A 27,286-nucleotide genomic window follows, 5' to 3' on the forward strand; every position below is an offset into this window, starting at 1 on the left:
GCTTCTTAAATTGAGCAACGAGGTAAACTACTTTGAACTGATAACGTTTATTTTGTTCCTCTCTGTGTGAGACGCGTAGCGGATAGAAATGTTTGGTTGGACTTTAGCAAAGCTTTAGTTAAAAGTTTAGCATTAGCGACTGGGAAAGGGGGCAGAAAAACACTGCGGCCTTCTTGTGTGGAGTTTGCATGTTCTCCCCGGGCCTGTGCGGGTTTTCTCCGGGTACTCCGGTTTCCTCCCGCATTCCAAAAACGTGCATGGCAGGATGATTGAACACTCTAAATTGTCCCTAGATGTGATTCTGAGTGCGAATGATCATTCGGTCATGTGTGCGCTGCGATTGGCTGGCAACCGGTTCAGGGTGTCCCCCGACTACTGCCTGAAGACGGCTGGGATAGGATCCGGCACCCCTAGCGACCCTTGTGAGGATAAAGCGGATCGGAAAATGAATGGATGGATGGATATTGTCATATATTTGACTTTTTACTATAGGTTATCATCTACTTATTTTTAACTTTGCCGTCTTGCTTCTTTGCTTATTAAATATCTTTAATATCACTTGACACTATTTTTGTCATTCTTATTAAAGACATTGATTTGAAATTGATTTTCAATAAATTGACAGTTGATCCCAAACCATCAGACCCGCCGTTTTGAATCCGGTGAAGAGGAGCTGCTGTGAAAAGGCCGTGATCAGATTGATTTCTTCTTCCTGCTAAAGGTTGTTCAATAGATAAGAAATAAGAAGTCAGACCCCGGGTGTCTCTTCTTCCGTACCGGCTTCAAATAAATCTTCGTCCCCTACCAAGATCACGTTACTGTGAAGGTTTGAACCCAGCACAGTATAATAATCAAAATGATTTAATTTTGCACGCGTCGCTGCGGCTTGCAGGCGGCAAACTGTTATTGTGCTCGAAAACATAAGCAAGCGTCGAGATGCCATCTGGGTGGGCTATCATTGTCATTATGTCCTTCTGGAAGGAAACATTCGTTCGGAAGCCTCCCAGCAAGCGCCGTGGGCTGAATGAGCATTCACACACTGGGAGCTGGCTTCAATAATGGACGAAATAATGCATTAGTTCTTTTGCAGCTACCCTTCTTCTCTTATTTGTTCTTATCGAAAGCGTTTCCGAATACTTGAGGGATTCTTTTGAAGGTGCGCAAATAACTGTCCGTGGATCAGGATTGCACAGTGAAGACAAAGTGTCAAAATAACCAGGTCCCCCAGATAGGTAATAAATTACAGGCAAATCCTTCGATTGATTAAAGGAGACCTGTTTTTTTTGGGGTGGAGGGGGGGGGGCGGAAATACTGAAATAAGACATCAGTTAAAAAAAAAAGAGCTTCTATTTTAACGTTCAAAAGCCTCTTCCTACACAAGTAGGAATACAGATTGTGTGTAACAGTGTGTCCACAGGTATCCTCAGCTTTAGTAAACTTAAAAAAACAACAACCCAAAAACGCAAGGAAATCAAGATATTCTTAGCAATACGAACGGTCTCCAACCTTTTTTGCCCCACGGACAAATTAAATGTCAGACAATATTTTCAGGGAGCGGCCTTTAAGGTGTAACGGATAAATAATACAACATAATATGATATGACCCGCATGAAAACTGTGGTATTTTCAAAACATAATAATAAACACGAATCATGACACGAGGGCCGTTCAAATTGGCCGCAACACTCTCTGGTTGCTATGGTAACTTTTAGACGTGCTTTCAAAATAAGATACGCCGTAAATACAAAGTGTATGAAAAATGCGACTCACCATCGCCGAATGTTACGCAGAATGGGATTGGTGTGTGGGAATCTCCCGTTGAGATAAATCCTTATTTTAAGTAGGACTCCTGATACTGTCTCTTGAATGTAGCCTTCTTTTTCTTGAAAGTTGTAGGCTCCTCTTCTGTCTCCTGGCTCTGCCTTTTTTATACCGTTTTATAATGTTGTACTCATTTTGCTAGCTCCCGGGTTTCATTTTAGCGGTAACCTATCACGTGACCGAGAAGCGCGCCTTGACCTGTAGACGGATGTAACAGAGGATCTGGTAATTTGTCAAAATAAAATACCTTTCAGAGTCTGAATTAAATAAAACGGAAGTCATGTAAGTTATTCTTTCAAATGACGCACGGAAACGGCAAAACGAGATATTCCTACGACGCTGGCAGAACTGAGGGCTTGTGATGTATCCGCAAGTCTTTCACAATGCAGTGAACTCTCACTTATTTGTGGGTCAGCATGCACGAAATTCGCCACCGGACTGCCTGTGAATATTCTCATTCATCCACAGAGAATGGTTTCATTATTTTGAAATGCAAAACAAGACTCAATCGTCCCATGACGAGAGCATCAATGAAGAGTACCTTCGTTTAAAAGTAACAAAAATAAAATTAAAAAATAGCTGGCTACCTATGTAATCTTTTGGTATTTACAAACCTTTTGGGCTGGGCGTCAGCTACTATATTCAGTGCCGTCGTAATAATAGTAGCCTGCTAGTTGCAAATGTGTGTCTTTTACCCCCACAAAAAGCAGCAGCCTGGCTCTTAGGAGTTCAAGTGCTTCTGATGGTGAAAATCAAGCAATTTTCAGCTTCATCAGCTAAAAGCAAAGTGACAGTGGCTTAATTGGGCTAATTATCTCTAATGAATATGATGGCACACAGCGTATCTGGAAGTGTTTGAATGAAAGGAGGAGTAAGAGCAAATATTCAAGACGGCGATGAGCATTACCCGGCTATTTAACCAAGAGGAAATGTCACTCGTGACATGGACATCATTTGATCCAAAACGGGCATCCCACCCTATGATCCCACAAGTGCTTATTTATTTTCGAGCAGCTCACCGCGCGACGCGTGTGACATCCGTCACCACATCGTAATTGTCAGCGACTGACGGGCAAAGCCGTTGCCGGTGGATAATTGTGTCAGCGAAGGCAGCGCTACCTGCGTTTCCGACATGCTCGACTGAATGCTATAATTACTTTTATCACAAGCCACTCAGTCCTGGAGAGCTTTCGCTTCTCAACCGCTTTGCCTTTTCAGACACGCGCGCACAAAAGACACGTGTAAATGCCACTCCCCCCGCAAAAAAAGGGTATTGAGTGGAAGCTATGTAGTCGAGCACAATCTATATGCTGTTATTTCACAACAAATGCCAAACGGCGCAAAGGGAATTGAAGAACAAAATCCCATTTCGGAAATCCGTTCCGACCTCCCTACAAAAAAAAGTAAAAGCAAACACTGGAAGTTGGGAAAAAAAACATATACAATGGTACCTCTACTTACAAAATTCTCTCTCTCTCTCTCAATACAGTCCACTTTTTTTTTTCAAACTGTACGTATAACATGAAGTGCGAATTGTATAAAATCGCCCTATTGATTGCATTTCCACCAAGCGAACCAAAATGGCCTGATTAAAAATTGCATAGCAACCATCGCTAAGCACAGCAGCCTGACACCTGTTGAAGTGTTGATTCAGCGTCCGTCCATCCATCCATCCATCCATCCGTTTCATCATAAGCCGCACATTCTCCCTTCCGCCAGCGCAGCACGCTACCATACGCTGCTGTGTTTTCCGGACGTCGCCTTATCTTTTTCTTGTTCCAATCTGACGTTTGCATCTCACAAGCGACGTCGACACTCGGTGTGTTTATTTGGCTGTTTTAAGATGGACTTCAGTGGTCAAGGGGCCCTGGTCCTCGCTCCGGCTGTTATACGATACAAAGTGAGATCAATTTCGCAACAGATGCAACTGTAACAAAGCGCTTCGTAGAACATTTAACAGAAAATAAGAATCGTACAACCGAAGACGAAACGAAAAACATCGACGACAATACAGTCGTAACAACTACCATATTGCTACGTACGTCTTGTCGTTTTAAGCGGATGTGGATGAGAGAATCAAAGACATCATTTTGTCATATGACCCCCCCGCCCCCCACTCAAGTTCCAGCGCAAGTTTGAGGACCGCCGCTTTAAAGATGATCCATCATGCGCCCCGAGTTGCATTATGCATGTCCAGCGGCGCCCCCTAAGTGTGCATTGTCGCAAATGTTCTCCTCCCTCCTGGCTGGCTTTGTGCTTCTGGTAAACATGATTTGGCAAGCTGAGCTCTCGCGAAGAGCCGCCGTTGACGCTTAATGACCTGTCTCCGAAGCCCAAATTTTTTTTGTTTTTTTCTGAAACATGAGAAAGTGCCGCTGCCGCAACGGAAGACCCTGGCTCCCGCAATTCATCTTCCATTTTAATTGGGAACATTTTGTTTTGCGCTCTCTCTCTCGCTCTCTCCCTCTCTCTCTCTCTCTCTCTCTCTCGCACCCTCCACGGTAATAAAGCAAGGCTTCTAGAGCCATTTTTCAGAAATTCATTAATGCACAAGGCGCAGTATGAGGCTAGCAGGTGTAAAGCCAGCAGCAAGAAAACCACAACATAGAGTGGAAATGAATTACTTCCTCTTTGTCTTTTTATCCATCATCTATCTAGGCATAGCAATATAACGGGCAGGCTAGTCTTTTTTTTCCTTTTTTTTTGTGGCCGGCTTCCCTTCTTACCACACATCAACTCTGCTTCCCTGCCAGAGATCACACAAGCTGGCCTTTAACGGATAGCCGACGTTTATCAGAGCACCCGCAGCATGGGTATTTGACGGAGAAGTCGTCAGAGATTCCCGAAAACCAAACACCTCATTATCAGTAAAGGGGCAGACTCCCACCCGTTGTCCGCCCCTTATCGCCTTTGGCCAGAGTGAGCCTTATTTGTTCATTTTTAACATTCATCGCGCGGCCAGCTCTTTCTTTTGATGACTCACTGAGCCGCTGGAGGATAATTTCAAATTTCAAGGTGGTATTATCCCGCCGCGAGATCAGCTGGTGACCAAACGACCCCCAAAAAAAAAAACAACAAAAATGTATTGTGTATTTTAACGAGGTAAAATAGCACTCAATCACATTGTCATTTCTAATAAGATATAGTTATCATATAAGAAGACGCGGCAGAGAAGTACCCCGAATCCAACCTGAGCTCGTGAGATAGTCGCCACAGAGCAGAAACGATATATGCCTGTGAGTCATGTTTTATGCATTACTTCTACGTGTTGATGCTCGAGTGCAACACACAATTATTTATCTATTTATGTATTTATTTTTTAATGTAGTGTGCTGTGAGATTGTCTAATGTGCCGTGGTGCAATTTTGGTGGGGAAACGCTGACTTGGATGAGATCCAATCAGATTTTGCGAGCAATTGCTGCATAAATCCAGGTCATGATAAAGGGTTGACATCACTTCCGGTTGTGGATCTAAAAATATTGATAGTTCAAAGATATCAAAAGAAAATGTACAAAGCCTTGAGGGAGATTTCCTTTTAATTAAGTCTCACCGCTGTTATAAATCCACTCGATCTCTTGTCGGCATGTAAGGTGACAAAGACTTCCAACTGTTCAAAAAGAGCAAATATTATCTTCACGTGTTCACCGGTTTTTAATATTTGCGCCCCCTCCTTTTCACCAAAATCTGCTGACAAACGAGTGACTCCTCACGACGTGATTGAGTAAAAGACATCGTTCAACAGGGTGACACAAACAAATACAGTCAATCAATCAACAATATAGACGCATTTGTGAAGCTAATGAGGAGCTCCCACTTTTCCAACCTCCTCAAATGTCATAAATAATTCATAATTAAGAACACGCTGATATTTGAACATTGCTCACCCTGAATCACCGGTGTCATCACTTTAGGTGGGCAAAGTGCGTTTATTGTTTTTAGCTTTTACTAAAAAGTGATCAACATTGCTACGCGGTCGGCGAATGTCTCGATGAAGAAGCATGTGGCTCATTGCCTTTTGCTAGTTTGGTTTGCCCTGTTCCAAAAAATTGGAAACAATTGAACGTTGTCTTTAGTGTAAGTGGGACAGCAGCCCCCTCTTGCAAATTGTGTCACGGAACTATGTTGAAGTGATGTGATGACATTTCCACAAAGACTTTATGTCTGATCGGAGCTGCGTTTAGCCTGGGTTGTTAGCGGAAATTCTGGGATTGTAGTTTGTCAGATATTTTAGTTTAAACCATGACTATAAACAATCAGAAACCATTGTAGGGGGCCATTTTCATTTTCCCTGGCCCCCATCTTCAGATTAAGTAGATAGCTGCCATAACACTGTTAATTAACCCTTTCATGCACCCTGTCACCGGATAACTCGATTAGCTGTCCACTGTAGTAACCGCTTTCCCTGAAAGGGTTAAACGCTGAGCCACCTCGTAATTACACACCTATAATTGTTGACAGTTACTTCAAACAGGGCAATATTCACTTCAAAAACAGATTGGTTCCAAGTTAAGGAAGCATTTTACTATTTTTATGTGACTATTTTGTGTGAAGATCTTTTTTAAAAAATGGCTTTCAACGATAATAACTGGAATGGATTCAGTGTATTGCCTTTGTTTCCTACGGTGCAAATTGTGTTTGCGCTCGGAGTTGCCACTGTAACACAAATTTGCGTTTTCTGCTCGGAAAGCCGTTTGAACTCTGAAAGTGCTGCTACGCTGGGTGTGAACTTTCACGCTGAATGTACTGTAGATGAACAGGACAATGTCCCCGCAGATGGAGCGGTGATAGTACTTAATGCTAGCTCTATGTACAAGGCGTAATAGTCAATATAAAACACTGTGCAACGTGTTGGATAATTTACTTTCATCGGGTCTTGTAGAAAAATTACAATTTGGGCTACCTGAAGGAACTTTCCAATGAAAGCCTCGTGACCCAAACCTGACCGCGACACACACACAAATGAGAATGCAAATGGTTGTTCGTCTATACAGTATGTGCACGCTGATTGGCTGGCGACCAAAGTCCGCTGTTGATAGGTTCCATCTCACCCGCAACCCTAGCGGGACCCGCGTTTTCGATTATGGATGGATGCTTGTCTGTCTATAAGCCAGTGGCCTGTCCGTGTCCGCCTCTTTTACTTGTGGAAGAAAAACTGGTCTTCATTCTCACCGTCCTTCTCCAGATAGTCTCACAAACGGTCATCCAAAGTGCTGTTTCCAATGTTCAGAAGATGCCGTACTCTTTCAGAGACCTGAGCAGCACCGTGTCCTTAATGTCGCTGAACACCTTGCGGATGTTGTCCGTGTCTGTGGCGCACGTGTGATGCAGGTAGAGGCTTTTTCCTTCCTCCTTGCTATCCGGGTTGTTGGTCTGCTGCCGGTATAGCTTTTGGATGTATTTTTTGGCCTCCTCCGCGTCCTGTCTCCGACCTGGATGGAAGAGCACACAGAAGGGGCTTGTGTCTAAAAACACATGGAAATGGATTGGATGTGAAATAAGATAAAACATATTCTTTATGTATGGCGCCCCGGTAGTCCAGTGGTTAGCACGTCGGCTTCACAGTGCAGAGGTACCGGGTTCGATTCCAGCTCCGGCCTCCCTGTGTGGAGTTTGCATGTTCTCCCCGGGCCTGCGTGGGTTTTCTCCGGGTGCTGCGGTTTCCTCCCACATTCCAAAAACATGCGTGGCAGGCTGATTGAACACTCTAAATTGTCCCTAGGTGTGAGTGTGAGTGCGAATGGTTGTTCGTCTCTGTGTGCCCTGCGATTGGCTGGCAACCGATTCAGGGTGTCCCCCGCCTACTGCCCGAAGACAGCTGGGATAGGCTCCAGCACCCCCCGCGACCCTAGTGAGGATCAAGCGGCTCGGAAGATGAATGAATGAATGAATGAATGAATGAAATGAATGAATATTCTTTCTGTATACTAACTCTTTGATCACCGTTAATGGCGATTGCTGTGAATGGGAATCCTAACAAGGCGCGTCATCGACATCAGTTACCATCAGATAGATTTTTTTTTAGGGGAAAAAAGTCTTGGAGGGATTTCTGATCCGCTTTATCCTCAAAGGGTCGCTGAGGGTGCTCGAGGCTGTCTTTGGGGCAGTAGGCGGAGGACACCCTGAACTGGTTGAAAGCCAATCGCGGGGCACACAGAGACAAAACAACCATCCACGCTCACACTCACACCGAGGGACAATTTTGAGTGTTCAGTCAGCCTGCCATGCATGTTTTTTTGGAATGTGGGAGGAAACCGGAGTACCCGGAGAAAACCGACGGAGGCAAACTCCACACGGGGAAGCCGGAGCCGAACTCACAACATCTGCCCTCTTTGCAGATGACTACGGCTAGCAGATGACAGCACTAGGTCTCTTTTGGATGAGAATATCAAAGCAGTACAGTAACCATACAGCACGAAAATAATTAATCCCCCCCCCCCCCCAATCCACCCTTCAACTCTGTTCCTTGACCTCAAGACGGCGCCAGTGAAGCGAATACTGTGGATTCGTTTTATCAACCCCTCCCCCCCAAAAAAGAATGCCCAACTGCGAATATGTGTGGGTTCACTGTGTAAGAGGTGAAGTTCATATGACCTTCTTTAAACTTTTTCATGCAAATAATCTTTTAACACAACTTTCAGTTCTTTAACAAGCAGTTCAACAGTACAATTGACAAACAAGTGAATAGGGCGAATGCTTGTCCTAACCTAGTTAAAATTATTTCAACAGCTCTCTACAGCATGCAGTTCACATTTGACTTGATGAGACCAAGACGACACCTCACAACTGATCAGCAGTACTTCACCACTGCGAGGCTTCAGACAGGAAATTTTCAAGGGGGAAGTGAGCACTGAGCTTCGAGTGTCACAGAGTGTCATCAGCGATTTGCGACAAAGGTACGGAGAGATGGAAAGAGTCTTAGAAAGGCATAGAAGTTGACATCCTTGCAATGCTGGCCATATGTGTGGGCATCATTTGTTTTCACTTTTTTTCCCCCTTGTTGTTTGAACCATTTTAACTTTGTGAGGTACTTTGTTGATGCAAATGTCATGAAACTTCCGATGGGTGGGAATTTTGGTCTGATTTGATCATTTCCAACATCGGCCCTTTACATCTATTTATAATATACCGTTTACCTCAAATGATAAATTCTGGCTTTTAATGGAAGTCTGATCATGAGATTCTCCCATACCGTTTAAAATATATATATATTTTTTAAAATCATCGATCCATCCATTTTCAACACCGCTTATCCTAAACAGGGCCATGGGTTAAAATAACATTTTAATAAATAAAACCCAATGACTCAATCATTTTATGTGTTAATTGGACATACAATGGTCACAAACACACGTTATGGGATTTGGGGCGGGAGGTCGATCCGTGGTTGCCATGGGCGACAGGAGAATGAGGGGCTGATGCTTGAGGTGGAAGATGGGAAGTGAAAACGTTTACACCGGAAGCAGAGGCCATATGTGAAATGTATGTATACAATAAAGGTTTTAAAAAAAATCACCTGCAGGAAGTGAGTCATGTGAAGGCAAATTATAGAATGGACAAAAGAGCCGCTAATTATGGTTCACTTTGGTGATGAAGAAAAGGAATCTGAAGCAGGGTGGGTAGGGGGGGGGAGTGGCGGAAGCCACTTTGCAAAGGACTTTTGTGACTGGGTACATGAGTCACACAATGAAGAGGGGAAAAAATTGGATGGACAACCAGTAATTCGGTGCCATTTGTCATTTATCAACCGAAATTGAAAGTGCACAAGATCGTGGGTTCTCGATTAAAAGTGAGAGAAGTTCTGTTCAAGAAAATGTCCTCAAAGTGAGGTCATGATTTACAGGATCGCACACACGCACATCATTTTATACTACGTTTGCTTTTTAAAATGGACACATTGGCAAACTAATTCAAATATGAGAGAGAGAATAGTAATTAACAGTATAACAGTAAATAATAATTCAAAAATATAAAATATGCGCTTTGGCTCACTCGTGGTTGAGAAACACTGCAGTTAAAAGAAAATTGGCATTTGATTGTCGGCCTGAGCAAACTGGGCTTACCCGTGAAACCGGGGAAGTATTTCTTCAGGTCAGAGGTTAGTATTTTGTCAGCCAGGATGTCAGTTTTGTTGAGGAAGAGGATGGTGGAGGTGTTGTGGAACCACGGTGAATGGATGGTGGTGTAGAACAAAGCCAGGCTCTCCTCCATGCGGTTCTGAGACACACACACACACACACATACACACACACTGTCAGTGCAAGAGAAATGAGAGCGAGTGTATGGGTGGGGGTATGAGGGTTCATAAGCCACTTGAAATACGACCTGTTTTGACAGCATAATAAATACCCGGAATATCTTTTTCATCCTTACTTAAAGTGACCCAACATATATACTCCCCCGCCCCCCCCTAAAAAGATGATTTTTCAAAATACCATTCTTCAGCAAAAGTGATACAAAGTTTGTTGACACAGAGGCTGTATGGGGTAAAATTTGTGTGTGTGTGTGCGTGTGTGTGTGTTTTAATGGGACAATGGAAATTATGTACAGTTTAGTGTAATTTGAAACAGCGCAATAAACTATATTTTAACCAGGTTTGCCTGACAAATGAAATGTGAGAGCGCAATGGACGTCTTCGTGTCCAAAGGTTTTCTTTATGTTCGAGTGACATCTGCTGGCAGATAAGCAAAGTGATATTGAGAGGAACATGAGGTCCGTACGAAGTGCGAGGTTGTTATTGTTCATGAACACGACCGAAATAACTAAAACGAAAATAAAATGTGGGCGGCCCGGTAGTCCAGTGGTTAGCACGTCGGCTTCACAGTGCAGAGGTACCGGGTTCGATTCCAGCTCCGGCCTCCCTGTGTGGAGTTTGCATGTTCTCCCCGGGCCTGCGTGGGTTTTCCCCGGGTGCTCCGGTTTCCTCCCACATTCCAAAAATATGCATGGCAGGCTGATTGAACACTCTAAATTGTCCCTAGGTGTGAGTGTGGGCGTGGATGGTTGTTCGTTTCTGTGTGCCCTGCGATTGGCTGGCAACCGATTCAGGGTGTCCTCCGCCTACTGCCCGAAGACAGCTGAGATGGGCTCCAGCCCCCCCCGCGACCCTAGTGAGGATCAAGCGGCTCGGAAGATGAATGAATGAATGAATGAATGAATGAATGAAAATAAAATGTAAAACAATTCCATTGATGAAATAAAACAAAAACCAGTGCGTTTCTTGCAAAAGGAAAACTAACGAAAATTACATTTAGCAATTTTAACAAACTAAAATCAACTGTAATATAGCAGAGTTTTGTTTTAGTTTTCGTCAATTAATTTTATCGAGGGTTTATTTTCGATGTATTTATGTCAGTATTACTGTTTGGCCGTACAGAAGAAAGAAGGTTGTTTAGGGATTTTTGTTTTTACTTTACTACATAATCATCTCCAGTACACCCGACACTCACTGTATGTGCAAAATTGGTTACGATTTTCAAAATTGGTAATCTTATATCCGCTTCACTCGGCGATGACGCTTACAATGGTGTTCCTCTCCTCCAGGACTTGGTCATACTCGCTGAGGGAGGCCAGGAAGATGAGCGAGGTGACGTTCTCAAAACAGTGGATCCATTTCCTACGCTCTGACTTCTGACCGCCTACATCCACGATCCTATGGGCGGGGCATGAGAGGACGAGAAAACAAAGTGAGGAACATTATTTTTGGATAACTGATTATTTAAGATGAGGAGGACAGAGTGCGGTGTTCCACCGCCTTTTGTCCTCCTGTAAAATCCACAAGTAAATCCACAGTTAATGGCTTTCCACCTATCGCGGCAAAACACTACCAACGTAGCTCCTCTACTCCATTAAACATGGCTCTTGAGCCACAAGATGCCACGAAATAAATAGATGATGTTTTATACGTCTCCCCGCTCTAACACACCTGATAAAAATGGTCAGGTTCGTTCAAATTTGAATGACGTCCGTTCAGCTTAATGCTAACAAGCAATGCAAAATACCATTGACGGGCTAACAAATAGCATCTGTGTCGTGCGCGTTAGAACCCTTTAAACAATGGCAATTTGAACACAAACTATGGAGCAACATATGTAGACAGACAACAAAATGGCCATATTCGTTGGCCTATGTGAAAAAATATAGATTCATATAACTGCGTCTTACTGAGTCAGTTGTGAAACTGTTCTCGTGTGTGTCTGTCCCCAGGTGGCCAAGGCTCACACACCAGACAAAGCCCAATAAATTCTTTACGTTCTATCTCATGATGTCATTACTGTATGTTAATATAAATATAAAGTACCATATTATTGTAATCTTTTTCTTATGTTAAAAAAATGCTGGAATGGATTAATGTTATTCCCAATCATTTAAATGGGGAACAATTATTTGAGGTATGACATGTTTTGAGTTACGAACATTGTCATGGAATGAATTAAACTCGCATCTGTAATTGGATTATTGTCAATGGGGAACTGTGGCTGGAAAGCACCTGAGCGTAATCTTGTTGATGGTGAAGGAGTAGTCGTGGATACCCGTGGTGGGGAATCGGACCCTCAGCACGTCCTGTTCCGTGGGGATGTAGTCTGGCTCTGCGATGCGGTCCAATTGGTTCATGTAGCTGAAAGCACACAGACAGACATAAAAAAAAAGGAATCTGTATCTGTAAAAACCAGGAAACTGCCTCCCACCTGTGTGCAAAACAAACACCAGAGACGACGCGTCCATGATAAATTAGCCGTTATTAAAAAAGACAAGAAGAGAGCCAAGGCACTGTGTACCGACGAGGTCTTTATGGCCCCTGTTTGAGACACATACACGCTAGGGATGTGAATCTCAGCACTGAGGACGATTCGATACACATCACGATCCACTGCCAGCGATGCGATACTTAAACGATACATGGAATTTTCTGGCGATACGTTTCACCGTCGTCACGATGCGATACGATTCGATACACATTAAGTTCAAATCAATGCGATCCGATATGATACAATGCAATTTGTTGCAATATTGTGCAATTAAACATGATGCAAATAAGCAAAGAAAAAAAGCTTTTAAAAAGATGGAATTCAGTATGGTATTACAAAAAGGATACCACTTTATTCCTTATAAAGAGTAGAACTTGTAAAACAACTTATTTAAGCCCTTTCACAATTGGGTTTTGTGCAAAGAAAATGTAAACAATTTGGCACCTGAGACTCACAGCTGTTGCTATAGTGTAAACACAGACTAATGTCACTGAGTGTCTTATATGAAATATAATAATAATATATATATGTATATGAATCTATAGCGCAAGATGTCCACCCATCCACTGTAAGTGCAACTCTTTGCGCACTGTTCAGCGAACAGTAATCTCACTTCTCACTTTGTTGTACACATCGGGAATATGTTTGTAAGTGAACACAGACCTGTCTGGTATTTTATACCTGGGTTCCAAAACGTGCACGAGCTGTCTGAAACCCTCGTTGTCCACCACGCTAAGGCTGGAGGTCTTTGCATATGAAATAAGCAGTGGCCTTAGTTATAGCCATTGCGCGGTCACAGTGAGTTGCAAGGGGACTCCCAAAATAAGAGGCGATTTTTTTCTGATCCTGACCTGGTTTACCAAGAGTTTCTCCGGTGTCCGACGAGGAACTGGGCGGGGAAGCGGGAGGGAAACTTGTCGGTGATCTGGTGCCATCGGTTTAAGTGGGTCTGCATATTTGTGGTGCTGCCGTTGTATGGCTTCTTAGTGCGACATTCCTTGCAAATTACGGAGGTTTTATCAAGCTTTCCGTCTTTCTTTTCGAAGCCGTAGTATTTCCAAACATAAGATTTGAATGTTGCGGCTGCATTAAATATAGTAGTTTCCTTGCTGCTGCGTGCGCTAACTTCCATAATGTTTCGCTCGTTGTGTACTGGACTGTATGTGACGCACGGCTACCGTCCGTATTCAACACAAAACGCAAAGCAATGATGGTGCATTCATTGGGCCTAGGAAAGGGCATATATGTGACGTTTAACATGAATAAAACGGCGATTGAATCGGATTTTACCGATACCCATCAATGCATCGTGATGAATCGCGATTTCACCCGTCAATCGCGTCATACCCAGTGAATGAGCCGATGCACTCGGATCGCGCACGTGCGCATCGATGTATCGATTAATATCGATTATTTTCCACACCCTTAATACACGCTCACACTTACATTGCTCAGTAAACAGAGGAATACGGGAGACGAACTGTGACTTTGTGTTTGGATGGACGTTTCCATTAGAAAACCCCCAAAGCCGCTTCATAGGTCCGTATTACATTGTTTTTTTTTTTCATTAGTGACTGAACGTAGGCAGTGGGAATGCGTCTGGAAGAGAACCACTTTCCCGCTCCCGGATGGATTCTAAAATATGAATAGATAGGAACATGCTCCCGAGTTATTTATTTATTTTATAAGGTGACGAGTCAATGTAATGGTTGACTTCGTAGACCACATAAAATTAAGCAGAGGGACGAATTTGGCCCCCGGACCTTCAGTTTGACAACAGCGATCTAGACTACTGCGAATCCAGTGAGTTTATTTCAGTAGTTCAACTGAAAAAGTGAAACTCATGTAGACTCTTGAAAATATTTTTCAGAAGGCCAATTCCGATGTCATTTAAACATTTTGATTGTTGGTTATTTTTATTACTACTTTCTTACATCTTATTTTAAAAATCAATTCATTGCGATGACTCATATAAAATGCGAAATGACAAGGTTTTAATACGCATCAATTTATTCAAAAACAAGACACTATTTATATTGCACTCACTACTCCGTGGAGTCCAGGAGCTGGTACTCGCAGCGTCGGCTGTAGCAGACCCGAATGCCGGAGTCGGCCCAGAGGCGGCGGATGGCGTCCACGTAATCTCGCTCCAGCTTGGTGATATGCAACGTGTTGACGTTCTCCACTTTACTGGCGTAGAACTGCGGGATGGTGTGGTTGAGAAGCTCAGCGGAAGGAATTACAAAAACAACGAACCTTCGCTATTCCTCATGCCGCAAACACCGAAAATCACCCCTCAAAAAAAAAGTTTGTAATTGCCTATTGATGTCACAAGAGAGTGGCGTGGCAAAGCAACCCTTATGTCTACATTAAAAGAAAAAAAAATAAAAATACAACCGGTCCCTTGAAATATAAGTTAAATTCACTCCATGACCATGATTGTAAAACAAAACAATCCTGTCTCAAATTATCGTTCCCCATTGAAATGAATGGAAATGGCGTTAATCAATTTTCGCCTCCCCCCCAGATTGTTTTTTAAGAAAAACAGAACTTACAATGCATATTTAAGTAGCATGTAAAGAAATGTAACCGTTTTTGCCATTTTTTGTTGTTGTTTCAATTCTAAGTACAATACATCGTCGAGCTCCTTTTGGTGTGCACGCTTTGGCCATCTGGGTACAGTAGAAGACAGATACACGGAGCTGTCTTACCTCCTTGTTGTTCATCACAGAGGATAAATAATCCATGTCTTTGCCTATTGTGAAATTTCTGTCCACAAGTGTTGATCCATGGTTTGTGTTCAAACATCTGCGGCTTAATGGCTAATAACACTGACATGAGACATTCGTTAGCCCATCGATGGCGTTTCCCATTCAGTATAAGCATTAAGGTAGCAGATTATAAGGCACATTTATGTGATTGTTTTAAATTCACAATGTGTAATTATCTTTGTTTTATGATGCTTGAAAAATTGTTTTAAAAAATTGTCATCCTCTCGCTTGTTCTTAAGTGAATAGAGTTCACTGCCACTACACAATGCTCATTGCAAAAGCAAAAAGTAAAAAAAAAAGTCGAACAAACAACGGCTCTTATCTTGAAAAACTTGTCAGGCGGGTCATTCTTATCTCAAGGCACGGTTGTATTTCCTTGACCCAAAGATAACACCAGATGGTGCAAGCATACTGTCATTGCCTGAGTACTAAAACTGCAAATAGGTGAGTTTTCAGAAGTCAAGTCAAGTCAACAGTATTTATAGAGCACTTTCAAACAGCCATCGCTGCATACAAAGGGCTGTACATGAAGCGATTTAACATACACAATAAACAGTAAGATGAATCGGTAATAAAGGCGGTAGAAAGCACCAAGCAGTAAAATCATGCTGAGTCGAACGCCAAAGAATACAAGTGGGTTTTGAGGAGGGCTTTAAAGATGGGCAGCGAGGAGGCTTGCCGAATGTTCAGTGGGAGGTCATTCCAGAGAGAGGGACCAGCAACAGAAAAGGCTCGATCCCCTCTGAGCCTCAGTTTAGTTCTTGGTACTTCTAATAATGTCTGGTCCACAGACCTGAGGCGCCGGGCATGTGTGTAGGGGCGGATGAACTCAGAGAGGTAAGGTGGCGCGAGATTATTCAGAGATTTGAAAACAAAGAGGAGGATCTTGAAAATAACTCTAAAATGAATGGGGAGCCAGTGAAGGGATGCCAGAGTAGGAGTTATGTGCTCCCTCTTACGAGTATCAGTCAAGAGGCGAGCAGCGGCATTCTGGACCAGCTGAAGGAGCGTAATGGAGGACTGGCGGACTCCAAAGTAAAGGGCATTGCAGTAATCGAGCCGAGATGTGACAAAGGCATGAATTACTGTCTCAAAGTGTTCATGTGAGAGGAGAGTTTTTATTTTGGCCAGCTGTCTAAGGTGAAAGAAGTTGCCTACATGCAGCAAGTGTATGTGTGATGGTGAATGTACCTCGTTATCTGGGTTGGAGTAGGGAATTTTTAGCGTGTTCATTGCTCCTGTCATGGCCTTTATGGCCGTGAAGATGTTCTGGAAGATGCATTTCGCAAATTCTTTCCTGTCTTCCTCTGAGAAGCCCCGCCCGTGGATGATCCTCATCTGGCGGATGAAGGTGGTTTTGCCACTCTCACCAGTTCCTGAGAAAGCAAACAACAACAAAAATGTCATAATATATTTTGTTTTCTGGTCCTAAACACAAGTATGAAGGAACTCTGAATTGACCAAAGGTGTGAGTGTGTGCGTTATGCTTAATCTCAGTTTGGGTATTTGATTAAAACTTTGATTATTTATTTTTTTAATTTACAAGACCATATGAGGAGCTATTCGAGGCAAATTAAAAAGAGAAAATATACAGTATATCGACTAATTACAAGAATAATGTTGGATTTTTGCTGATAAAAACATTGAGAAAATATTTAGTTTTTAAGTAAAAAGTAATGACTTAACTTTTACCTTGTTGAATTTTTATTTGAATCTCTCTAAATTCTGTCAGAAAAAAAAAATTATAATTTTTTTATAAACTGACTATTTTTTTCGTCATATTAAGACTATTTTTCTTGAGAAAATACAACTTTTCTGCTCAGGAAACACAACTTCACTCTTGTAATGTTTCAAATTTTTAATTACATATATCAATATCAAGACTTTTTCGTTTTAAAAAATTACAGTACTAGTAATTGTTTTTTTTTTAAATTAGTCTGTTGAATTTACTGCCATCTAGTGACGAACTAATAGAATGCAACGACCTCAGTTCGAAGCGTGTGCATTTTGAAACATGGGCACTACGGTGAATCGGAAAGACCACACTTCGCAAAATTACCAAAAATGTCTTCAGCAGAGGGGCAAACAAATGTTATCCCAAACGGCTTTGTTACACATGCTTCAGACTTGATGTTGCGCAACGATGTTCGCTAAGTTTGCCCCCCTTCGGGTATCCAAAGCAGAAAGATGGCGGCCACAACATGGCAGCCTCCGATGAGGAAGGCTCGCCGTATGTACGATACCGTAACGAGAAATTATTTCACCTACAGTTACATTTTAAAAAAATATGTTGATGTGAATGAACATAGTTTGTTTTACATATCATTGAAATGAATAGTGCTTTTTAAAAATATTAAAATCAAAAATATATTTTTATATTCATAGAATTACGACATTTAAAAAATGCTAACAAGAACACACGTTACTGTCATAAATATTACAACTGTTTCCTAAACTAACAACTTTTTAGCTTGGAAAATGTGACTTTTTTCATAATATTATGACTTCTTTTATTATATAAAAAAGGTTTGGTTACATTTTTCCCTTGCCCTACGACGACAACAAAAAGAAACCGAAGGTTGTACCCAGTAGACCAATCCCTGTGAAAATTGGAATGTGATGTTGCATTTGTGTTAGGGTGTGTCGGTTCCTGAAAACATCGTGTGGTGTGAATGTTTCAATTAACATCACGACATCACTATCATTGTTGTGCACACATTACGAGCAAAACAAAGTTGTGCATCAACTTAAATCCTTTCGGTGTTTGCTGATTAACAAGTCATACAAGTCGGACTGACATCATGCAAACCTTTGTCAAAAGCTGGTTGAGGTACGGTGGACCTTAAAGGTAAAAAAGACAAAACAACACAAATGAAATGACGATCTCGCAAGGTGCCCACTTAGGGTCAAGACGAATAAAATGCTGCTTTGTTAAACACAATGCCAAGCCTAAACAATCCGACATACATAACAAAACTAGCTATAGCACAGTGGCCCTTAAGGTTAAAACCAAAAACAAAAAATACAAGCACAAAAATTGACTACTGTATTACATATATTGTACTATTGTACCCACGATGATGCTTAGGCTGAACAATCAATCATCAATTGGGAGAATTCTGTGTTGACAAGTAATAAAGTTGATTAGAGGAAATGTATTAGAGTAAAAAATTTGATCTGAGTTGGGAAATCATTGTGGAACTTGAAGTGAAAGTTGCCAGAAATACAAACGACAAAGTAAAAGACAGATCTACTACAGTTTTACACGCAGTAAAGTGCAGTAATAAAGCAGTTGTATGCTGTTACATTGCAAGATTGGTTCAAAATCTTATTTTATAATAATACGGTAGTTGATTCTATATGAATACATTAAGTTCGTAACTTGATTTTTTTTAATGAGCAAAGTGGGGTGGGGGTGTGGCATTGAAAAAGATTTTTGTGGGGAAAAAAGGGTTCAAGCCTTCAGTAAAACATTGCCTGTAAAGATAGCATGTTTTGTAATGCTAACCATGCAACAGATTAATTAGACGATCTGAAGTTGTTAATCATCAATGCACGATGCCCGCTCATTTTGTATGACAGTATAACAGTAAACCTTATTAATCATTATAAGATCTAATCAACCTCACCGTCGATTCCATAATAGTGTTAAAGAGCAGGCCCGTCGTCGAACGTGCAGAATTTATGGCCAAGCGGGCAAACATGCGTCTGTTCATTTGTGCCTTATCTGCAGCCCCGCTGTCAAACCGTCAGTCAATTTTGAAAAGAGGCCTGTAGGTTTGTGGGACTGTCCTCTCCAGTCTGGTGACTTTTACTTCACAAGCGATTGCAATCTGGACCATTCTTCACATACTGGCACGTGGGCACATGCTTGGCATACTTCCCGATCCTGTTGGGCCAGCAAACAGGCCGGGCTACGCAACCTACTGTAACGCAGGGGTGTCAAACTTGTTTTCATCACAGGCCACATGGAGGCTGGTTAGAAAACAGCAGAAACTATGTGAACGGATCATTGCTAAAGGTGTTGAAACAGTAGGCCCAAAAAAATCACAAGTGTAACTTGACGTAAAAGTTGGCACGGAGCCCTGACTATCGAAAAAAGAAAATACAATAAAAAATTGATGAGGCCCCCCCCCCCAAAAAAAACGTTTTATAACGTCTGAGGCCTGACCGATTAATTGGCGGGAGATTATGCCCCTTCAAACAACGGCCCAGAAACCATTTACAGCAGTTGTGCACAAGTAACAATGGTCTTATTATCTAGTACACTAAAATTTTATACAAACAATTTTGTATCCTTAAATAAATGTCATGAACTGTCTGGATAAGTTCATTCAAAAAAGGTGCATCTTAATTTTTCCAAGCAATGAGCAAGTAAGCAATCCAAGTTATGCAAAGGGATTGACCTGGGTGTCACTATTTTACACACCAAAAAAAAAGCCGCAGTTAAAAAAAAAAGACAAAATGTTAAATGTGACACGCAAACACTTCTTCATTATAACTTCGTTAATGAACTGGTTTTTTTTCTGCCACTGAATATTTGCGTTTCCATTGTGTTTTTATATTTATTTTTAGGTCATTTTATTGTGCGTGCCATACAAATAAAAAAAAAAATTAATGAACAACTGGAAAACAGAAAATTGTCACTCATTTCATGCAATTTTAAAGAACAATAAAGTCGCTGATGGTGTAGTGGTACTGACGTCCTACTCAGTGACAATATGAACGTGGGGGTGAATGGTTGTTTGTGTCTATGTGTGCCCTGCGAGTGACTGGTGCAGTCCGCCTTCCGCCCGGAGTCAGCTTGAATAGGCTCCAGGACCCTCAAGCGACCCTGTCCATGACAAGCGGTGTTGAAAATGGATGGATGGTTTGGTTTTCATTTACGATAATAACCTCGGTCCTATCAAATGCGACAAATCAGCTCGTTGAAGTTGGCGGGCACTCTGCGTTCATCCGGCTTGAGTCCCAAATGTTGTAACCCGTACGGCCGCTGTGTCATCGAGGTTTGTAACGAATTCCATTTGTGCCACTCGGCTTTCTACAATTGTACAACCACAGCCGTTGAAAAAGCTTTGAGTAGGCTAATTCAGTCTTTCTCTGTGTGTGTGTGTGTGTGTGTGTGTGTGTGTGTTTGGGGGGGGCAACAACTATTGAATGTCAGTTTCATTCATTTCAAGCGGAGGAAGCTGCTTTGAGATATGAGTGTTCTGAGATACGAGCATGGACGTGCTGAATGAATTCAACCCTTATCTGAAGACGCCACTGTACTTTCCCATTCGCCAGGGCTTAGGCGCCATCATACAGATGAAAAGATGAATTTGCGAATAGCAAATGCATGTTAGGATTACTCAGAAAGTTTCTATCACGCCCAAGGTGAACTGCGCTTTTTGCACAAAGTCACCTGGGATAGGCCCAAACTTATCGGTCATCTGTAATGAGGAAAAGCACATTAGATCATCATTGTTAGGTCTCGTTTCAAATGACGCAAGATTTTGCAGGCCACGTGTTTTAATTTTTTTTTTTAAACTTCTAGGTCAAAAGTAACTCAAATTGTGGTAGATCCAAAAGGGACCAAGCCAACGCTGAGTTATTTATACCCAGCACATTGCATTGAAACTAAAAACTATCCATACTGATAAGTTATAAGCTACCAAGAAATGGGTTACCAGGTTGTTAGCGGCGCTGCGGTTAAAACAAAATGAATACAAATATTATTAACAACATTTTCTCAGAAGAAGAAGAAGTAGCAACTTTCCATTTTCAAGGAACGCCACAGCAAGTCGCTCACATGACACATTCAGCACAGTTTTCACACCAAATGCCCTTCTGACAAAAAACAGGCATTTTCCATGGGTGGGCCTCCTGTCCCAACCGGGGTTGGCCACTGAGCCATTCAGTCTCCGAAAACATTATCGCCGAATGTTATGGAATAATGACTTCAAATTCAATACACAACCAAAATGGTGACCAGCTTTTCAGCTGTTCAGCCCGCCCAAATCCAATCTTCAACCCACTCTACAGGTTCAAAATAATTAACCCAACCATGGGTAAGTAACTCGATATGCTCAAACACCACAGCTTCCCAGCAAGTGGGTTAGGAAAACAACCCGGCATTTTCCAGCGGGCATAAAATAATGTCGGCAGACCACAGATTGACACAGAAAAGGTGCTTGGCATCACTCACCCAACAGGAGAACTTTGACTTGCTGCCGCTCCATCCGCTTCTGCTTCCTGAGTTGCTTCTTGATCTCGTTGTCCACGGCAATGGTCCTCTGCTCCTCCTCTGAGAGGCAGCACACGCAAGTGCGCCGGCAAAGATCCCAGTAGCCCGCCATGGCCCGAACACACCTGATATCAAATCACCGACATTGCGGCGTTAGTCACAGAAGTTTATTTGTATATACTGTGTATATATATATATATATATGTATTTTTCCCCCCCAAAGGATTTCATGCATATTCTATCCAACCTCTACTGATTGTATTGTTATCCTTTTCATATTTGTGGCAAGGCTTCATCTCAATAGGAACTGGTGTCAAGAAAGTATGTTGAAGTGACACATTTTGACGGAAGATATGTGGACTATGTGATGGAAATCGCTAAATTTAGCCTGTGTTGTTAGTGGGAACTATCAAGAGTCTTTGGGCAAAATTACAATCATCTATAATCCATTTAGTTTCACAGGTAAAACGAATTTTAAATGACATCAAGGAGTTTTAGAATCATAATTTGTGGTATACTGTATTGACATTTTCAACGATTCCTATGGGAGATTAAAGACATATGGGAGGTGGGCGGGGCATAGATTACACATATCAGAGCTCTATCGCTATCTGCAGAGGTATTCATGATCTTAATAGTGTAAATAGGCATTGACCACTGTCTAATAAACCTCAGCTCAAGTCAAACTTCTGATCCTTGGCCACTGAGACTTTATTCTTTCGTCTCTGTGCTATTTAAATTTGTTAGAAACAATTGACTTGACTACACACCACAAATACTGCTTTGTTGTGTTCTGTTCTTTTGCCCTCTTCTCAAATGGTTGCATCCCTTCCATTCTACATAATTCAGCTCCAATGAAACATTACTGTTGTTCAACTGCAGTTTCAATAAATATCCAACATGTATTAAACATCAATTCAAATAATTACACAAAGATTGTATCAAATTTGCTTGTTACACAGCAAAACAGCTCCGGCATAAAATAATAAAGTGCTGATATAACATATGACCATAAAACAGTTAACATAGCCACAGCCAAAATATGTAAACAATAAAAAATAGTCGACATCTTTCTGCAATGAGCTTTCTTAAGTTTTATTTTTTCTGAAATTTGCACGTGTTTGAGCAGACGCAGTAAGAAAACATTTTTTTGGTACACTTGAAGTGAAAACATTGGTTTATTGTGAGGCCTGGTGTATTCTGGGTATTCTTCGTCCCATGTTGGTGTAGCTTCCACTTATTTGGTCATTCTTCATTGAAATTAATCACTTTGACAAGACAGTGTGCACTCATGTAACTGCCTGGCTCGGTTTGATTGGTGAAATTACATTGAGCGGCGCTCAAGCAGGAAACCAAGCAGGAAAACCACAGCAAAAAATCGATCAATAGATAAAAATAAACACAGTGAGCAGAACTGAGCTGAAAGTAAAGGAGTAAAAGTATCATTTCTTATTCACATAAATACTCAAGTAAAAGTTATAGCTTGCATCAAATCTACTCTGGCGAGTACAATTTATCCTCAAATTTACTTGAGTAAATGTAACAGAGTAAACGTAGCACGTTACGAACCACCGCTGGGGGGCAAACCTTGTGTGAACGACCATCGTCACATATGCACTCCAAAATAGGAGTTACTGAATTTTTATGTGGCAAAATGACACATGCTACACTACACAACACTGTAGGAAAAATGAATGAAGGTTAATAACTCAAACACTTTCCCCAATTTTGTTATTATTTATTTATTTGTTTTGTTTTGGGGGGGAGTATAGGGGGTTATATTGTTTCCTTTTAAACTTACTGTAAGTATACGTTCCCTGATTCCAAAATCTGTACTTTTATATATTTGCCTATGTAAAAGGAGAGGAATCGATGGTTTTTTTTTACCACGGTCATTCAAAACAAAACAAAACAAAACACAAGAATCTGTACTTCAGCAAAATCACAGAATGTGAGCCTGCCAACCTTTGCTACCTGTAAATGTATACCTCTCTTATGAGAGTAAATGACCTAACTTTAACTAAAATTAAAGCTCAAACGTGATGAACGAAACGAAAACAGTCCAGTACCTCTTCAAGTAAGCTCAGTCCGTCACTGTCCCCGTACCGCCGCCTCCTTCACGCGGTCCATGTCCCGTCAGATGCCCGGTTGGATGCACCTGCGGACAAAGTGCGGCTGAAGAGGCCCAAAGGTGTCATTTATTTTGTCACGAACCAACCTGCTGCTCGGGTAAGTCCACCTCGCACCTCGCCTACGCAGGAATGTTCCGTGTCCAAGCTCCGCGTTTCGATTGGAATGCGCTCGAGGCGACGGCGCGGCAAGTGCGCGACAGGAACGCGGCAAGGCGACATCAGCGGCGCCGGAAGAGACGCGACGGAGGTGGGAAACCTTCAAAATAACAGTATCGTTGAAACGGGACATTTCATCGCTTTATCCATTATCCGAGCCGGAACTTATACAGAGATGGCTCAAGTACTCCCTCTGTACTGAAGTAGAAATTAGATACATTTATAACAAAATGACTCCCTTACAATCAGTTCTGAGTCAAGTCCTGTCTAATGCGAAGCAAGGCAGCTTTATACAGCGCATTTCATCATCATGCAGTGCTGAACTGGCAAAGATTTGAAATGTACTTACACAGTGGGACGTCTGAGCCCGTTTAGTTGAGCACAAAATTGCAATTCTATTAAACTTATATCAAAATGTCAAAAGGTGGAGAAACACATTAATTGTACCTTTTGCCATCTCGGGGAAGAGCATTGCATTGTTCTGCTTGCCGCTATATATCGTCCGCATAGATAGATGAGCAACAATCGATTATTTTTAATAAATAAATTAGAGTATTAGGACCAATTATATGCAATAACTCCCAACAGCACATCGAATGATCTCTCATAGTATCATTTGCCAGCCTTTCTGGGACAAGTACTATAAAAAAATGCATGGAATGATGTTCACGCATGGCCATTTCAGAATTCTGCATCCATATAAAAATGGCAGAAAAATCACCGCTAACAAAAATTTCACCAAGGTGTGGTGGTGGCCACAAAGTGACAATTGGTGGCCATGGCCACCCCTGGCTATCCCGTAGCTCCGCCACTGGTGACATACTGTAAAGAAAAACAATTAAACTACTATGTGTGCTTTTAGAATGTGGGAGGAGGAACATGCGTAACAAAGTACTGTACAATATATTATAAAACTCACACACCAAACATCTTACGACATCGTCTTCTGTCATCATTCTTTGTTACATGCCTTTTGAATAAGGTTGCGACTGCTGGGAAGTCGAGACGCTTCTCTGTCTGCAGTTTCAAAACAACGTATGAGGAAAAACATATGAACAATGAACAGGTTTATTTAAAAAAAATCCCCTTTTAAATTGTGTTCCAGCTATTGCTCAAGGGAAAGTTCTATCATATTGACCCGATACTAGGCAATGTGCGTTGACTCCTGGCCCACTTGAAATTTCAAGGCTTTCTTACTTATCATATTTATATACTTCTGTATTTAGTTGAACTACTTCTTGGCCTGTTTGACTGGCGCTTCTGTTCTCTCTCTCCTCCTCCCTCTTTTCGGCTTGGCGAGGGGATTAGGTGATGATGACCAAATTGGATTCAGCAGCAATTGACCTGTACAAGATCGGAGGTTGACCACATCCTCAGAGGCGCTGCAAAGAAGAATTTTGCATTGGCCACCTGGGCTGGGACGCACTTCAGGTTATTTCAACTAACATCCTAGACCAATATATGTGTAAAATCTACCTCACTCGGCATCCATTGCAGCCTGGTCATCCCGGAAGGGGGATTCCCCGACCCATCTGCTGCCACTTCCCAAGGTTTCTAAGGTTTCCATGGATGTTTTCTTTTTTCCTGTCCTCGTGGGTGTTAAGGGGATGTCATTAATATGTGACATCTGAGGTCATGTAATCCCTTTGAGACCTTTCTTTTAGGGCTGTATAATTAAATTTGACTGAACTTGACCTAAAGTGTTACAGCATCGCAACGTAGGTGTTACTTAGCATTAGCATTAAGCTATCAGACTGAACGACGAAGACTTGGTGTTATAGCATCCCAACGTAGGCATTACTTAGCATTAGCATTAAGCTAGCAGACTGATAGACAAAGCTATGTGTGTCTGTTTTTATTTTGTTTAGTTTGGCATTCAACACCCAGAAGCCTTTTTTTAAAGAAATGTTGACTATTTCATAAAGTTCCTAATCATGAAGTAAGCAGAGTTTTATTTTTAAACAAACAGTTTGAAAGGTGAGTCACTCCTATCTCAATGCATTACAATAAATTCTTTTAGTCATGTCTCATTTAGGCCTTGAACAAAAAAAAAAAAAGTGTTGAGGAAACCCTGTAAACTCAACTAAGCGCCCGTGCAGAAATCATGATGAAATCTGGGACTCTGTTTATTTTGTGACTCATCTGGTACAATGTTTTAAGAGCAATACTGGCAAGCATTTTGTCACTCCTCCCTCCTCGCAATGCTGGTCTGCTTATTTGGATGTCAATCTTTTGTCTTCTTTGTCCCTGCAAGACCGGTCTGTCCAGGCCTTTGTAGACTCACATATACGGAGATAACCTAAGCTCTCAGTTGCTATAGAAACAATGTGAGGTAAACATGTAAGAAAGTAAGTAAAAGAGAGTCCAGTGCATCCAACTGGAACACACAACAGATTGAATTTCTTCACAAAACGGTGATACACTCACCAAGGCCTAAGGGATCCATCCTGGCACATAACTCATCTGTACAATATTGAAATAGATGATTATATTCCTTAATGTGAGGACAATTGATGTTTGAAACGAAGTACACATCCCGGAATAGGAGGGTGTGGCTTTCATTGAACAGAGAAAAAGAGTGCAAAGTGGAAAAAGGGAAGGAAAATGCAATGGGGAATTACAACACAGTGAGTGGGTGTGGGTTCCACTATGGGAGGAAATGATCCGCCTCATCCTCCCAGCATGCATTGGGGCGGTCGGTGTCTCGCGTTCTTCCTCCGACGTGATTCAGGAGCCTCTCCTGCCTTATCGTTCTCTGATGAATCTTTACAGCTGTCCCACAGTGGCTGGCGGTAACTAGAGTGTTTAACAGAGGAGACTTTGTCCCCTGTGGGCTGGCTGCTGTGGGAAACGGGCCGTGATCAATGATTAAACCGAATGGACTGATCAAATAAAACATCATACGCTCCGCTGGGGCATAATTATTTTAAGATTGCATCATTTTGATTTGACACACTTGAAGTTGGGACTATTGAGACAGCTTGGTTCCGAAGTATTTGCACAGTGAGAAAGGGTTTGCATCGCTTCAACGAAAGACCATTTGATTCATGGCTACGATACGATATGAGGAACATCAAACTGATTTATAGAGATTTATAACTTTTTGCTTCATAACAGGTTCAAGCTATATTGAGACCAATTTGTTACTTTGTATACCAGCATACATACATTATACATATACTGTATGTACGTTGTAAAGTGTAACAATTGTATCGAGTTTGTTTCAATACAAATCAATTTTCTGATTCAAACCCCCTTTTCGTTACACTTGTGGCTTTGATGACTTTTCCCTTGATGTACAACAATTGATTAAAAGAAAAAAAAAGGAAAGTATTTTACTTGTACAAAAATAGTTTGGACTCTGCCATGCCTGCCAACTGTGAAAAGTGTGAAATTAAACTAAACAAGTAAATCGTATGTTGTTTGCCTATTTC

At 41.7% G+C, this 27,286-nt stretch overlaps 1 protein-coding gene and 1 long non-coding RNA gene across 4 annotated transcripts; one reads left to right on the forward strand and one right to left on the reverse strand.

Annotated features, from left to right (window-relative positions):
- Positions 1-5,340: 5,340 nt before the first annotated feature.
- LOC127606450 (guanine nucleotide-binding protein subunit alpha-11-like) lies at positions 5,341-26,476 on the reverse strand. 3 transcript variants are annotated; one of them, XM_052074854.1, is made up of 9 exons: positions 26,280-26,476; positions 23,634-23,722; positions 21,526-21,689; positions 16,530-16,714; positions 14,614-14,768; positions 12,309-12,437; positions 11,342-11,471; positions 9,883-10,036; positions 5,341-7,251 (listed from the first exon to the last, which is right to left on the reverse strand). In XM_052074854.1, exons 3-9 carry the CDS (start codon positions 21,674-21,676, stop codon positions 7,046-7,048), a joined length of 1,110 nt encoding a protein of 369 aa, XP_051930814.1. In that variant the 5' UTR covers positions 21,677-21,689; positions 23,634-23,722; positions 26,280-26,476; the 3' UTR covers positions 5,341-7,045. The 3 variants fall into 3 exon arrangements, with proteins under 3 accessions (XP_051930814.1, XP_051930812.1, XP_051930813.1); XM_052074852.1 differs by lacking the exon at positions 26,280-26,476 and adding an exon at positions 23,811-23,934 and having other exon boundaries at positions 23,634-23,739; XM_052074853.1 differs by lacking the exon at positions 26,280-26,476 and adding an exon at positions 23,783-23,918.
- LOC127606496 (uncharacterized) lies at positions 23,817-26,428 on the forward strand. The gene is made up of 2 exons (XR_007963806.1): positions 23,817-23,943; positions 25,161-26,428. It is a non-coding gene; the product is annotated as an uncharacterized LOC127606496 (long non-coding RNA).
- Positions 26,477-27,286: the final 810 nt, after the last annotated feature.

This window comes from Hippocampus zosterae, chromosome 8 (assembly GCF_025434085.1).
Source record: "Hippocampus zosterae strain Florida chromosome 8, ASM2543408v3, whole genome shotgun sequence".
Taxonomy (NCBI): domain Eukaryota; kingdom Metazoa; phylum Chordata; class Actinopteri; order Syngnathiformes; family Syngnathidae; genus Hippocampus; species Hippocampus zosterae.